We start from the raw sequence: 16391 nt of genomic DNA, 5'->3' as shown, positions 1-16391 counted from the left end.
ATACCTCTGAAGGACATTACGGCGCAATCCTGTGCCGAAGCCCTCTGTCGAGAGTGGGTCCCTTGCTTTGGTGCCCCTGCAGTGATCATCACTGACCAGGGATTCCAATTTGAGTCCAGCCTTTTGTCGGAGTGAGGCAAACTCCTGGGATTCAAACGCTAGCGGGCTACGGCATACCACCCGTAATTCAATGGGCTACTGGAGCGTCCTACTCGGCCTCCGAACAACCCGCCGAGAGGAATTTGCTGCCAGCCCTGCAAAGCTGGTATACGGGGAGAACCCTAGGCTTCCAAGTGATCCGGTCTTCGACAGGAGATCGGGTCTCACAGACTCCGGATTGCATCCTGGTTAGGGCGGATGCTGTCCGGAAACCGCTGCAGCCTCCATACGAAGGTCCGTTACGTGTTCTCAAGCGGGGAGAACATTTCTTCCAGCTCGAGATCGGGGGACACAGAAAGGCTGTCTCCTTGTCCAGGCTGAAGCCAGTTTGCGTCCCAAATCAATCTCGCGTTCGCTTCGCCGAATAATGGGAAACGCAGTTCCGGGTACAGTCGCTGAAACCCCTAGGTTTCATCTGGGGGCGGAGTGATGTGGCCCAACGGGATTAGCTCGACTTGATTCGACTGACAAATGCCACCAACGGTGTTCTCAGTAGCGTAGTAGGCCTTGATTTCGAATGTTGCATATCCCGCTGCGCCACAAACCTATTAGGAGAGTTTGTTTGGTTGACAGCCTTGGTGACCATATTGGTGCCAAGATGATGCAACGCTGGACTAAGATCGTAATAGAGTTGGCAACCAACTTGGGGCCAAAGTTGTGTCCGTAACAAATTTCCTGGTTTGAGGGCTCCACATGACGACAGAGCTCGGGGCTAGCTTGAAGTAATGTGACAAACAGTTCCAGGCTAGCTCTCTGACGATGGGGCGGTGTTTAGTTGGTAGTCCGGAAGCGTACCATTGCGGGAACCAAATACTCTGTGCGTAAACATATTTACCTACCCTACTCCCCAAAAAAATAATGATATTAACGCTTCAACGAATTAACCTCGCCTATCTCCTGTAACCGTCATTTGAGCCTTTAATTATAGTCAATCCTTTATCACGTTCCCGGACTTATCTATTTTAAGGCGACAATTTTTTGATTTGCCACAGACATATTAAGACTTGGCTCTGAAGGTCCTAAATCTTTCATTTCATGTAAGTTGTAATGTATGATTCATGAATGACAATGTCGAAATTATTTCACAAAATGCAACACATATTATGGTTAAAGTTATTGCAGATTACCTTCTAATATGACTTTGGAGTTCATTTGTGGAAATTGGGAAATAGATGATCTACCAAATATCCATGAATTTCTTGAAGATCTGCCACTTTCTTTTCACTAAATTGCGTTTGCTTAATTCATTTCAAGGGAAAAAGCTAATTTGTCTTCCGGAGATAATGCCTTTTCCTATTATACCTGCAGTGGGGTAATTTCACATATTTTTTAATCTACCTGTTTCTATTTTTACACTCATTAGTGTGCGAAATTCTACGAAAATCAAAAATACTTCAAATATAAGTTGATGAAATTCAGGAAGTTATTGTTAGTTGCCGGTGAGAGTGGAGTGTTTCGGTTGATAAATTGAGAAGTGCATCAAATTATCTCTTGCGTAGTAAATTTGATAGTTCGAGAGGAATTAAAGGTAAGAATCAGATTTTTTGTTGATTTTCCTATCATTACTGGCCGTTATTAACGCAATAAAAGCCGCTGTAAAATCGTGAGACTCGATACAAACTTCACGGGTACCAAGAATCACATGGCAAATTGTTTCGCGCCCATGCGCAACTCAGTTCTGTCGATCGTGCAGTTCGGAAAATCCGCTCTATATCACCTACGATTGCTTGCGATGCCGAATCATCAGTTCACAGTCGTCAATCGTGTCGGAAACGTCGTGTCTGCTCGTTTGACGTGAGCACAAGTTTTTTTGTTGGATGTGCCATTGAATAATCATGCAATTTATTTTAAATAAAAATAATTTACCATTTAATAAAAATCATCAACATCGTGAGGAATTATGTGTATCGAGAAACATTAGCGAGAACTTATGCACTTTCAACTCGTCGATCCGCAATCCGAAGAATAATATAAAAGTGAGAAATTGTATAAAAGTGATATCGCCGTCTTGATCGCGGGCCAAGTGTTGAGCGTTTGTCAAGAGTAAATTTCAATTTATTTCGAAGTAATATATTGCGTAGTGAATCAATAATACTAGGGAATTAATAGAATAAAGAATAACTAAGAAGCCGAGGCAGCCCCCGGTCAGCGAAAGATTTTCAGTTGCGTCTGCAAAATTGCAAGTTTCATAATCTCCCGAAATTTCTGTTCCCGACCCAATTTTCCCAATTTCCCTTCGTCTGACTAATCCGTTTGTGCGGTTTCTTTCAATATTTCCATTTCAAGGAGAAAGCAAAAGCGCATAAAACCATCAGTGAGTGGCCAGCGTGCGGTAATTCCGTAAGAAACATCTTTGAAACTTGCGATAAGAAAGAAACGTGAGACAGTCCCGGAATTTCAAGTGAATTGCAGCCAAGCCATCGAAAGGGAGGAACAGGTCCGACCGCTATCTAAGCGACCAGCTGAGCAACGGCTGAAATTGGATTCATTCGCGGAAAAGTCGACGAAGAGGAGCAGAAGGAAAATGCCGCGGAAAAACAACCGAAAAGGAAAAGGTAAGTTGTATGGCTTGAAATGAGGCGGGTGAAGGCGGTGTTTCCCCGTCCCACTTTTTGACAGTTTTAAGATCCATGCACGCGCGGCTGTTTGAAAGGTGATGACGCGTTCCGGCGAAGGTCGTCGACAAAGCCGTTGTCCGTCGGTCGTTCGTTCGTCGTGTTATGACGAAATATGTTTGTGGGTGTTACCGTATGCGTGTAATGATATTAGTTTTCCTGAAATTTTCCAAGAGCATTTTCTCTGACTTCCACAATGAGTTGTAAATATTTATCTTCAATGAGACAACTGGTGTGTAGCGTAGAAAACAAAGCACAGCCACGAGCCAATTTGCCCTGACTCACCTTGAAAATAACATTTCACACCTTATACGTATGTAGGCGGGGAAAATAAAGAATAAGAACAGAAGAGACAAGGAGTCTTTGTTTTTCATCGATGAACGCAATTCAAGTTGACATACAATTATGAAATGTTATTCATTTATGCAATATTATTTGTTGGATATTAGGGCTGACTACCAACTTCTTAATGCTTTGAAAAATGCCATTAGAAGGATCGTAATTTTTTTCTAGCTCCCGGTCTAGCCAAGTTTATGAGCATTATATCTCAGATTTATAGTTGCCAATATCGAAATTGAACTCTTAATTATTATATAAATGCATTTTTAGTATAATTCGGGCTTTATAGAAAATATTCTAATTATTAAATGGCTGTTGAATTACGTTGCAAGCATCAGAATATGTATGTGACCCTCATCATCATCATGAACGGCCCAACAACCGGTATCCGGTCTAGGCCTGCCTTAATAAGGAACTCCAGACATCCCGGTTTTGCGCCGAAGTCCTCCAATTCAATATCCCTAAAAGCTGTCCGGCGTCCTGACCTACGCCATCGCTCCATCTCAGGCAGGGTGTGCTTCGTATTCTTTTCCTACCATAGATATTGCCCTTATAGACTTTCCGGGGTTGATCATTCTCATCCATACGGATTAAGTGACCCGCCCACCGTAACTTAATGAGCCGGATTTTATCCACAACACATGGTATCGCTCATAGATTTCGTCGCTATATATGCTACGGAATCATCCATCCTCATGTAGGGGGTTAAAAATTCTTCGGAGGATTCTTCTCTTGAACGCGGTCAAGAGTTCTCAATTCTTCTTGCTAAGAACCCAAGTCTCGGAGGAATACATAAGGACTGGCAAGATCATTGTCTTGTAAAGTAAGAGCTTTGACACTACGGTGAGACGCTTCGAGTGGAACAGTTTTTATAAGCTGAAATAGGCTCTGTTAGCTGACAACAACCGTGCGCGGATTTGATCATCGTAGTTGTTATCGGTTTTGATTTTCGACCCTAGATAGGAAAAATTATCAACGGTCTCAAAGTTGTAGTCTCCTATCTTTATTCTTCCCGTTTGACCAGTGAGGTTTGATGTTGTTGATTGGTTGGTTTTTGGTGCTGACATTGCCACCATATATTTTGTCTTGTCTTCATTGATTTGCAGCCCAAGATCTCGCGCCGATTGCCGCCTGTTCGATCTGGATGAAGGCAGTTTGTACGTCTCGGGTCGTTCTTCCCATGATGTTGATGTCGAACGGCCTTGAGAGTGATAATGCTGCTTTTATCTGGCCTCGCACATTGGTCAAGGTCAGCCTAGTCAATCTTATCAATTTCGTCGGGATACCGAATTCTCTCATGGCCGTATACAGTTCTACCCTGGCTATGCTATCATAGGCGGTTTTAAAGTCGATGAATAGATGGTGCAACTGGTGCAGATATTCTAACAGTTTTTCCATCGCAACAGACCAGATGGGGGCAGTATTTGTCCGTCGTCTTCAGTTGGCAGGACCTCCAACTCGCCAATGTTCTGGTTGTTCAGTAGCTCATCAAAGTACTCAACCCATCACTCCAATATGTCCATTCTATCGGAAATCAGATTTCCCTCTTTGTCTCAGCAGGATGAGCATCGAGGTTTATAAGGCTTCATCCTGCTGATTTGTTGGTAAAATTTCCGCGCCTGGTGTGTTTGCTCCCTGTATTTTTCTAGTTCACAGACTTGTTGGTTCCCCCAGGCTTCCTTTTTCCGTCTGTGAAGTCGCTTCTCCGCTCGACGGAGTTCGTGATAAGTCTTTGCGGTTGCCCGCATTCTTCGGGAATGCAACATTACTCGGTATGGGGCATTCTTCCGTTCCGTTGCTAGCTTACATTCATCGTCAAACCAACCGTTCCGACTTTTTTTCCGGCTGGGGCCAAGTATGTTGGTGGTCGTATCCATGATAACATTCTTCAGGTGATTGTGAAGATCATTTGTTGATGCTCCGTCTGCAGGATCTCTGTTGACTGGGTTATTGCGGCATCCATTGGTGTTGCGAAGAGCTGTGTTGTGGATGGCTTCAGTGTTAACTCTCACCTGATTCTTCTTCTTTCTTTTTCTTCAGCCTTTGTCCCGTTCACAAGCGGGGTCGGCTCGTCGTGATCGGCTTCGCCATTTGGCTCTATCGAATGCCTGATCTGGGTGCAATCTCGAGGCTTTCAAATCCCCATCCAGCGTATCAAGCCACCGTTGCTTAGGTCTGCCTTTTGGTCGTTTACCATCGACTTCGATGTTCAGACCAATCTTTGCAAGTGAATTCTCGTTTGCACGAATTGCGTGACCATGCCATCGAAGACGCCTCTCTCGCAACTTTTCCACGATCGGTGCAACCCCATAACAATCGCGGATATCCTCATTTCGGATGTGATCTAAACGTGTGACGCCACTAGTCCAACGTAGCATCTTCGTCTCCATTACCGCGAGACGCCGTTCATTGTCTTTTATGGTCGGCCAACACTCAGAACCATAGAGAGCGACTGGACGGACGACATTGCGGTAAATTTTAGATTTGAGACGTTCGTTGATACGTCGATCACAAAGGACACCAGTTGTGGAACGCCACTTCATCCAGGTTGCGTTAATGCGTGAAGCAATTTCATAACGCAGCTCTCCATTGGCTGATAGCGTTGACCCGAGGTATTTAAATCGCTCAGTTCTGGGCAGATCATTGCCGCTGACAGTGATTGTGCCTGTTTCATGGGGATCGGTCGTCAAAAATTTAGTTTTGTTTAAATTCAACCTGAGACCGTGTTGCATGAGGCGATCATTCCATTTTTGAACAAGTTGCTCGAGATCATTTTTGCTATCAGATGCTAGGAAAACATCATCTGCATAAAGCAGTGTGTAGGGCGCTGGACGTTGGATATCCCGTGTGACGGTGTCCATAACAAGGACAAAGAGGAGTGGTGAGAGGGCACTTCCTTGATGAACTCCAACAGAGACACGAAGCGGTTTTGATACACCCGCCATACTTCGAATTTTACTTTTCGGATCGTGGTAGAGCAATTGAACCCAGCGCACGAGTTCTTCTGGCACGAAGTGTTGTCGTAAAGCATACCAGATGAGTTCGTGTGGTACACGGTCAAACGCTTTCTCTAGATCCAGAAAGGCAATGTAAAGAGGGCGATGCTTCTCACGGTGTTTCTCCATGAGTAACCGCGCAGCGTGTATTGCGTCAGTAGTTCCGCAGTTCTTGACAAATCCGGCTTGATTCACGGTTATTTCAACGATTTCGCGAATACGGTTGTCAAGAATGCGTTCAAAAATCTTCATGGTATGGGAAAGTAACCGGATCGGACGGTAATTTGAACATTCTGCTGGGCTACCTTTCTTTTTCCATATTGGAACAGTGGTACTTTCTTGCCAGTCAGATGGTGTTCTTCCTTCCTGAATAACCTGATTGTCAGAAGGAATTCTGGCAGTGTTATTATTCGAGCTCGGAGCACCATGTCAACGATAGAGAGATAGTGATCCGAGTCTATATTGGCCCCCTATATGTTCTAACATTCATCAAGGCTGAGAGGTGGTCAATTGGTCAATTTGGTTAAATGTAGTCCCGTCTGGAGAGGCCCACGTATGTTTGTGGACCGCTTTTCGCGCAAACCAGATACTTCTAATAACCATTTCGTGCGATACTGCTAACTGAATAATCCGCAGTCCTTTATAATTGGTATGGAATGGAAGCCGACGAATCGCCTGAATACGGGCTTCGTCCCTATTTGACTGTTGAAATCTCCAAGTATGATTTTGATACCATCATACTTGGGACAGGCTTCGAGGATCCGCTCAACTGCCTCATAGAAGGTATTCTTCTCCGAATCTGCATTCTCCTCTGTAGGGGCGTGAACGTTTATATTTCTAAATTTGGCCTCGCAAACGCGGAGTGCATAGCCTTTCGCTATTATTTTCAAAGTCGATAACAGCAGGTTTCATTTTTTGGCTTACTAAGAAACCTACTCCGAGCACATGGTTTACATGGCCGCTATATTATATGGTGTAGCAGCTCTTCTCTAGGAAACCGGTTCCTGTCGATCGTATCTCTTGCAACGCTGTTACATCAGCCTTATATTGGGACAGGGTATCGGCAGACAGGTGTGTGTGAATTGCAGTAGTGGCTACCTTCAATGTGCTACGCCCATATAACATCACAAATAGAACGTTGTGCTACTCAACTTGATGTTGGTGCTGAGGCATCTGCATTTTCAGATTTAAAACAAAACAACGCCTCAAATTAGACACACGGATCATAGCCTCGATAATTGCTACATTGGACGATACTTCGGTTTGTATGAATGGAACAGATAATATCCTGTTGTCAGTCATCAAGCATTGATTTGCTTTCACAAACCTTAAGCACAAGCACCATATTCGACCAATTCAGCTGTAATTCCATCAGTTCCTTGCGACTTATGTTGATTAAGGCAATTAATTGTACGAATCGTTTTTTCTGTGATTATTCGCCTTTAGTTGCCGGAAGCTCCGATTCGTCGGTATTCTGGTTGTGGTAATCCAACAAAATATTCAACACATCGCTTTAACAAAATACACAACACATTGTTGCATCTCGATTTTTCTCTTTCGGCTTCATTTTACTGACTTATTGCGGTTTCTCGCAGTACTTCTAGAGAACATATCCCAGGGTTTCTTCTCCTATTTATTATGAAATTTCTTCACTCATCGGAGTTCGAGAGAAGCCTCTGCAGAATCCCGTCATACAAATTATTATAGTTGGATCATCTTCAGTTCGTGGTCATTGGTACACTTATGACAGCTATGGATCCTGAAGTCTGGCTTGAATGGTAGGGTTTATTCTGCTGCCTCGCAGACAGTATCCTCTGAATCTGCAGTCTCTTCTATAAGGTCATGTACGTTTGTCAGAATCATATTTTGAAAACATATATTTTGTAACGCAGTCATATCAGCAGGACAGGGTGCCGGCTAGCTCCCGAAAAGATTTCGCTCTGTGTAGAAAGAGTATGTAAATTGTTAAACCTATTTCGTTGCTGAGCCGTCATTGTATTATCAGTCCAGTTCGAGGAGCTTTTCCTGATTTCATGACACGTCAGCCTGGAGGGCCAGTTGGCTCATTTTGAAGAAAGACTATCCAGGGATCACTATGTGGAGGTAGCATTTGGCGCCAGAGCTGCTGATGTCAGTTCAGAGGTGTTTCCTAAGTTCTATGTTCCATCGTCGGTATCGCTCCACAGTTTCTCCCTGGAGCCTACACTATCCTTTGACCACCAAATTTATTCAACAAAAATAACAAATTACACATGGTAATATTATTCGAAAAGCATTTCAGGGTTGTTTGGGAAGATTCCTCCATTTGTGTTGATTCATCTCAAGGATCCCCCACTTGGAATACTTCAAAGGGTTTAGCGAATGAGAGTTGGTGATAGCAGGCAAAAGGCTTTGAACGAATCCTAATTTTTTCTGAATGTGCTGTTAGCGAATATTTTTGAAAGAGAGAAAGCTAATCCCCAGCGATTACTTCACCCTACAAAATATTGCAGAAATATTTTTGACAGAGATTTTGATATAATTTTTGACGAAAACAAGGCTGGTTTATAAGTGTGTGAGGTATGTTGCCCTTTTTGATTGACGTCTGGGGTCCAAGTCGATAGCACTCCATTATCCTGTATTTTGTGGGCTTGTTCAATGCCAAAAATTTTTCGCGAGACCAAGCAGTGTGTCTACGCAGTAACCATCGGCAAAGCATCTTGACACTATTTGTCGGAGAAATGCTGACTTATTTTGCAGTTCCAAGGAGTCAAGTATGGGTTCTTTTTTTGACAACGTTGTGCTTATCACAGCCGATTTTCTGGTTCGTTTTTCTCATAACACAACACAGGATTGTGTTGACCCACTGGGGGAAACGGATGATCTAGGTTCGACGTAGAATTATTAACTACCTATGAACTTTTGACAAAGTTCTCTCTGTTTTTCCGTGTATCTTTTCTAAGTCCAAGGGTTTGAGCTCAGGCAGAGAACATTTGGTTAGTTGCTTGTGATCTAAGGAAGGATATAATAAATGAATTAAGTGAATAAAAACTTGATAATTGAAGCATGGATACATTTATTGGAAAGGGGGAAAATAATTCTCACAACCAAAACTAAACCTATACTTCTATTTATCCTTCAAGTTCTACTTCCCATTTATTGGAATTTGATAGTCAAGGAACTATTTCAAAAAAGTAACTAGAGGGGGTGGAATTTCAACACTTGCATCGGATATAACGTTTGAAAACTATAGTGGCTGGCACACATGCAACAGTGCTATCTATCATGCAACAACTCTAAAAGCATTAAATAAATTACATTAGATTAGTAAATCCACGAGACTTACGTACTTGAATAGAAATGTATGGGAAGGTCAACGGCAAATATCATGTGTTTCCATTCTCTTCCCGTACTAGCAATCACTTGGAGACGATCATTCTCTAGATAGTAATTTTATACGTACTCCACATATGTATAGCGTGTCTAGAGAATGAACTAGAATATGAAGACGTATGTCGACATCTATGCATGTGTATTACCCACTTTATTATTTACTACCATAACGGCGGCATTCGTTCCACTTTCAACTTGAACATCGGACATTATTAGCAAGAAACCAGACAAGTGCCTCGGAAGTAGGAAAGTTATAAAACTTCCAACATAATCTGAAATGCACGTTTATAGAGGAGAACTTTATTACATTTGTGAGAGTATTTTTCTTTAGTCTTACAATATTGCATTGCAACAATTCTATTTCGATGTCTGGTGCCAGCTGGAGGTATTCATTTTATTCATGGGTCCGGAGTCCTAAGTCTGCACCAACTGGTAAATGATGATTGCTTTCGAGGCTTCTACTTCAACCATGATAAGTCGCCTCCCTATTTCAGGTATGATTAAAACATGAACGGATAGTGAAGTGCATCCTGGACAAAAGGAAGTCTGTTTTGTTCAACTATTTGCCAGTCTAGGAATGGAGTTATTTAATTTTTGCCCACTGGCTCCTGGCGAAAATCCCATGCCTGTACATATCTGCCCAGAGCATATTCTCTAAAATAAACTATCCGAACGGATTAATTGCTAGTATGGCTCGATATCGAAGGGCCGATAAACTTTCCTGGCATTGCCCTATAACCTAAATCAACATAAACGACCATGCAAACGGATGGTGAACAACTGTCATGGATCCTGATATATGCGATCCGAAATCTACAAACCCCCTCCTAGCAACAGGAACTGAATGAAATAAGAATGACTTCTAGAGTCGTCTTGAACGTTAAAATTTTGTTTTCGGATGTCAACCTGCAAATTGGAAGTAGGTACATGCATAAAAGAACAACAGAAGAACATAGCCTTCACGAGGTTGATAATTTCAGTGGACAACGTCTCGTTGACCTCATCCCTAATAAGAATATAGTAGGTAGCTTCACATGCTTGTCACGTAGGCGCATACACAACTGAACTTGGACATCTCTAGGTGATTTAACTTACAAAGAAATCGACCTAATAAAGAGTAAAAGAGCGGCTCATAAAGCGCTTAAAGTCGGCATTGAGCTGTAACAGTCTTTGTAACTACAGAGCTCCCGAAATGCATACAGACTGCCCTCAGATATGCGAATTCGCTGTCTCTGGACACCTGACTCACCACCCCGGAAAAATTCATGAGGTTCACGTGTGATCCATGGTTGGCGAGGTGTCCCGCGACAACTCAAGCCAGATGGCTGCAGCAGATAGCGAGGGCGTGGAAATTTTCAATTTTCCGCAATTTAGGCCAGTCTCTCTGGCGCCAGATTTTCCGCGATATCTCGCGTTTGTGACATCGTAGCATGAAAATTCTTGCATTTCGGGAATCTGGGCCGCCTCCTCTTTCGATCGAGGTATATTTCGCGGGGATCCGACGATTTTGCATTTTCTATCACTTTGTCGACCCGGGTGTCGTGGAAATTTTCAATTTTCTAGGATTTCCGCCAGATTTTCCGGCGGCGGTTTTTCCGCGATATCTCGCTTTCCTGCCATTGTAACGTGAAAATTCTTGCATTTCCGTAATCTGGGCCGTCCCGCATTTCCACGATCCTCGGGTCGACAAAATGACTGAAAATGCAAAATCGTCGGATTACTGTGGGCGATGGCTTGATCGGAAGGGGAGGCTTCCCACATTACGGAATTGGAAGAACTTTCATGGTACGGTGGCGAGAGATATCGCGGAAAAACCCCTGTTGCGGAGCCTGGCGGAAATCCAGAAAATTGAAAACTCCCAGTCATTACCTCACTCTTTAAATCCAGACTGAATCTACTCCTACTCTCATCCAACAATACGGTATCCACCGGGAAAATTGTTCATTTCCAGGATATGTGCACAACACATTCAATCCTTTCAACTACCCTATTTTCTTTGTACACCGCTGACCTACCAGGTAACTGGGTTTACCAGCGTTAATTGTTGCCCGAAGAGTTGTACAGAAGTCGTGGCTATGTCGACTACAGGAGGTAGAGGTCTACTATTTAATATGGCATTAGGAGGGCTGTGAAGCCAAATGATTCCTTAGTGAGCTAGGTTTCTCGTAAGATCTTTGACATTCTCCACTTTTTTTACATTATCAGATTTGATGGGCCGCCATATGCCTCGGGTACAAACCTTTGAATGTGGTAGTAACATGATTGAACTGATGTGGATGTAACGCCCTGCTCTATGTAGTATCCCTTGACCAGATTCCTTGGGAAATCGACCAACCCTGCCAATTTCTAAGCAGTTTCTCCGCTCGCTACTGCAATGTAGAAATAAAATGGTTTTCTTTTGTGATCATATCGTATAAGCAACTCAACCAGGTGGAATTTGGCAAAAAATATGGGATGCTTTTAAGCAAATACAAATAAGCTACATATCCATAAAAGGCCAATTCCACCATTCAGGGACGAGTTAAGGGCCGGCATGCAGTATTACCAATCGACAGGAAGCCCAGAAGTTTAACTTGCTTATCAACTCGTTGGCTCACTATAACTCCCTGGCCTGCATCTTCCGACTCTTCACCTGAGCGTTGACATCATTTTATAATTTTTAATCTCGAGTATGTAGGGGAGAGCTACAACTAATCTAACTCATTTAATTCCAGCAGCTCTTCTTGAATAATTTTGGGCCCAGTGAATCACAATTCATAACTCATCAGCTTTTTCCAATATATTCCTCTAGAGATGTCATCCGTAGGGATTAATTTTGATTTGTCCACGTCTTTCGAGGAGCGATTTTTCTAATACCTGTTACTCTTGGCTCTAGATCCAACACATTGGATTTGGAATATTGTAATACTTGCATGTATTGCTTCCTTCCGATTCCAAGAAAATTGTAGTCAGTCTTCAAGAATGAATTCTTCCGATTTCATTTTCATTTCCTTATTTTTCCTCCTGAGTTTTTCCTGTGTGGCTAATCGCGGACTTCTCTACCATCAGGGAATCAGAAAAACATATCTTCCGTCCTCCGCTCGATAGTAGTAAAGCCGCTAGGCTTGACCCGTCCCAGAGAGTGGGGAGAAGATGATTATCGTTAAGATTTCGAACAAAGGCATTCGTCTTGGGCGTGATAATGACATAATGCTCCCAAGGGATACCTCATAAGTTTGGTCGACAGAAAGCAGGCTGGTTTCCGCTTAGGAGCCTCCCGCGATGATCACATTAACACCTTATGGATCATTTTTGAACAGTGCACGGAGTTTAAATCCCCACTTCATCTGCTTTCCATCGATTCCCTGCTCTATGCAGGGATGGTTCCAGGAGTACATGGCACAGAATAGTGAAGGAGAAGTGTGAGCGTTTCAGCTAGTCCTGGGTTTTCAGTAGAAAAATCGTGAATTTGAAGTTAATTTGATTTGCAAAATTGTTAATTTTATTTGGAATGCTTTTAATCTGAGGTGGAAATGCTATATTTCAACCGAGCTTACAACTATATCGACCGACACATACTGTACGAACTGATTACACCAATTTTCATCCAGGAAAAACTAGTTCATCTCACAACTTTGCAGGTGTAAATTCAAAATCATCTGGGTGATCATTTCAACAAAGAATGGTCTGAAGTAAAGGGACGGGTTGGCCTCAAGGCCCTTGAACACGAAAACAGAAAAATCCCTGTTGGTGCCAAGGCATGCTGTTGCCTAAGTCAACGCAAGTGGTAGCTTACACTTATGACATTAATATCTCACCGCAGCTAGACAACGAAGCAAAGGAGGTAGTCGTAATGTTACCTCCTTTGCTCAGTTGTCGAGCTGTGTCAATAAATAAAAAAACTAAGTTCATGGCCAAAAGTGGAAAATGCTGGATATGTATTAGGTGTACAACTTTGCTTCCGTCGTTTTTCGATAGATGGCTTTAGAGATACGTGGTGAATAAAACTGTCAGGTCTAAAATGTCATTTGGCAACTTTATATATCTGTCGAAAGTACCACTTCCAAACATAACTGATTCAAAAACGCTGATTTCAACATCGAAGATGATGAGTTGATGAATTTACTAGACAAAAACTCGTGTCATACCCAAGAAGAGTTAACGGAATCATTGCATGTGACTCAGCCAGTCATTTCAAAGCGCCTCAAAGCCCTGGGAATGGTTCAGAAGCAAGGAAATTTGGTGCCGTACCGGTTGAAGCTGATGGACGTTGCACGGTGTTTATTTGCTTGTGAACAGCTGGTTCAAAGGCGGAGAACGAAAAATGGGTTCACTACGATAATTCCAAACGCAGAAAATCATGGGGTTTGCCCGGCTATTCTTCCACATCGACAGCCAGATCCAATATTCACGGTTCCAAGGTTATGCTTTGAATTTGGTGGGACCAGCTCGGTAGTTTACCACGAGCTACTAAGACCGAGTGAAATCATTACAGGCGAACGATATCCTTTTAAACTGTTCCGCTCTAAACGTCTCACCATATTGTCAAAGCTCATACTGTACAAGACAATGATCTTGCCAGTCCTCATGCATTCCTTGGAGACTTGTGTTCTTAGCAAGAAAAATTGCGAACTCTCGAGCGCGTTCGAGACAAGAATCCTCCTAACAATGTTTGGCCCCCTACATGAGGATGGACGATTCTGTAGCCTATCCGGCTCAATAGATTACGGTGCGCGGGTCACTTAATTCGTATGGATGAGGATGATCCAGCCCGGAAAATCTATAAGGGCAATATCTATGGTAGGAAAAAAAGACGAGGCAGACTATGCCTGAGATGGAGCGATGGCTTAGGTCAGGACGCCAGACAGCTTTTAGGGATATCAAATTGGTGGACCTCGGCCCAAACCGGGATGTGTGCAGTTCCTTATTAAGACAGGCCTAGACCGGATACCGGTTGTTGCGCCGTTGATGATGATGGTGATATCCTTTTAACCGTAGATCCTGCGGCCATTCCAAACCTCGCTCCCATATTTGAAGGTATTCGATTCACGTAACAAAATTAACATTTATACAACAAAATGAAAGTCACACTAGAGATTACTTTAACTTTTGATTATCTTCAAACACTATGAGTTCGTTTCACAGATCTTGTCACTGGTTGCCATTTGGATTTTATGGTATTCGCAACCAATGCAGCCTATTGAGTGCGGCGTTATCATGTTTCATTCAATTTTTAGAAAGTAACGTGGCACAGCTGGGTGTCGATCACCACGATTAAATAACCTGATGGAATGCTTTACTTGCACACAAGCAGGTTTTCATATATACCGAATTTCAAATAAGGTAAATTGTACTTCGAATGCACTTGGCTCAAGCCAACATTCGCATTCAAAATGAAGTATTACCTGCGGACAGCCTTGACATCAATTTTTTTTCTCTGCTACTTATTTCACTTTTACTTAACTGGACTACTGCATATATTAATCCACCATTTACGAAAGATAACACAATTCCGAAAGCTGATTTGGGCAATATTCCATTTCCATTGTGGTTTGGTGTTTTTGCCGCTCGTCTCATTTTGTATTTCCGACATTTTCCTTTCCATTTGTGTTGAGATTTGTATGGATCGCATTCATGTACCCGATTATCTCATGCAACCATTCAATTTTACATCCGGGTAATTAGCAAAGAGGCAGTATCTCTAGCAATGCGCTTACTTTCTATTTACGTTCCAATGCCTGAGAAAAACACGACTTGATACTATCATTGTGCATTGAGCTCGATTAAATCTCGGTGCGAATCGTCTGCCTCTTGAAATGTGGAAAATATTGCAAATAAAATGGAAATTGTCACTGCAATTTCTGCACAGGTGGCAACAGATATCTGGTTCGTTTTGACTGGGAATAATGTATGTAGTCTTGCTGATTAATTTATATCCGTATATTTTCATTTGACTCGCTTATCAACAAATGAGGTTACTATCGTTCTGAGTAGACCGTAACAATCGTAAACGATGGTTTTGACCTGATAACCGCGACAGAATGGATGAGCTTAACTATTTCCATGCGCATGCATGACTTGCGCTATTAAGGGGTTTTCCCATCCTTTAGCCTAAAAAAACAAGCTTATTTTTTCTAGCGAATTGTATTCTTTACAATGATTAATTCCTTTTGGTTTATATTAATACATTCTTGAAATATAAACATTTTTTTTTATTAATGTTATACTGTTAATCATTATTTACATAACATGCTGGCCCAAACCCAGATAAAGGAGGAGGGTTTGAGGTAACATAATTTGTACTATCCTCAGTAAAACAAAAATAAAATTCTAAGATCAGGAAAAGAGATAAATATAGTTGGAGTTATTCCACAATACTAAATCCTAACTGATCACCCTTGGTGACAGATCACGCGACAGGTCGACCAAGAAAATGCATCCAATATCGTTAAAAACAAAATAATCGGATTTAGTAACAATAAGCCCCGGAGAAAGGCTACGCGACAGGACGGGCCTGCTGAGAAATGGGCAAGGGTTCTTGGCGCATGGACGTAGTAAGTAAGTTAAAACAAATACTTGTCTGTACGCTAAATATTCGCACTCTGACTGAAAAGACTGAGAAACTCGCAAGAGCCTTTCGAAAAAAGCGCATTGATATTTGCGATGATCTGATGGCAAAAACGCGAACGTGGTAAAAATGGCTATAAACTTCTCTATTTGGGGTAGCCCACACACTCAATACGGCGTTCTCATTGCCATCTCAGAGGGTTTCCGTGACTCCATAAAATAAATCGGTAAGGCGAAAAATGCCTCCTGGCAACTTGTCAATGTAAAGACCTGCAACATGTCTGCTGATGACTCCTATCATTATTGTAGGCGACCTTAATGGTCATGTGGCTGAAAACGCAGATTGTGCCGGTGGCAGATGCCA

At 42.5% G+C, this 16391-nt stretch overlaps 1 protein-coding gene across 1 annotated transcript in view; it reads left to right on the top strand.

Moving 5' to 3' along the window:
* Positions 1-1580: 1580 nt before the first annotated feature.
* The window catches only part of LOC119650741 (interferon-related developmental regulator 2), a 37566-nt gene continuing 22755 nt past the window's right edge, over positions 1581-16391 (top strand). Inside the window, exons 1-2 of the mRNA XM_038053810.1 lie at positions 1581-1687; positions 2446-2714. Coding sequence (XP_037909738.1) covers positions 2684-2714 — 31 coding nt within the window. The 5' untranslated portion in view covers positions 1581-1687; positions 2446-2683. The remainder of the gene's footprint in view (positions 1688-2445; positions 2715-16391) is intronic.

This window comes from Hermetia illucens, chromosome 3 (genome assembly GCF_905115235.1).
Source record: "Hermetia illucens chromosome 3, iHerIll2.2.curated.20191125, whole genome shotgun sequence".
Lineage (NCBI taxonomy): Eukaryota > Metazoa > Arthropoda > Insecta > Diptera > Stratiomyidae > Hermetia > Hermetia illucens.
The sequence above is the reverse complement of the archived record's forward strand: the minus strand, read 5'-3'. Positions and strand labels throughout refer to the sequence as shown.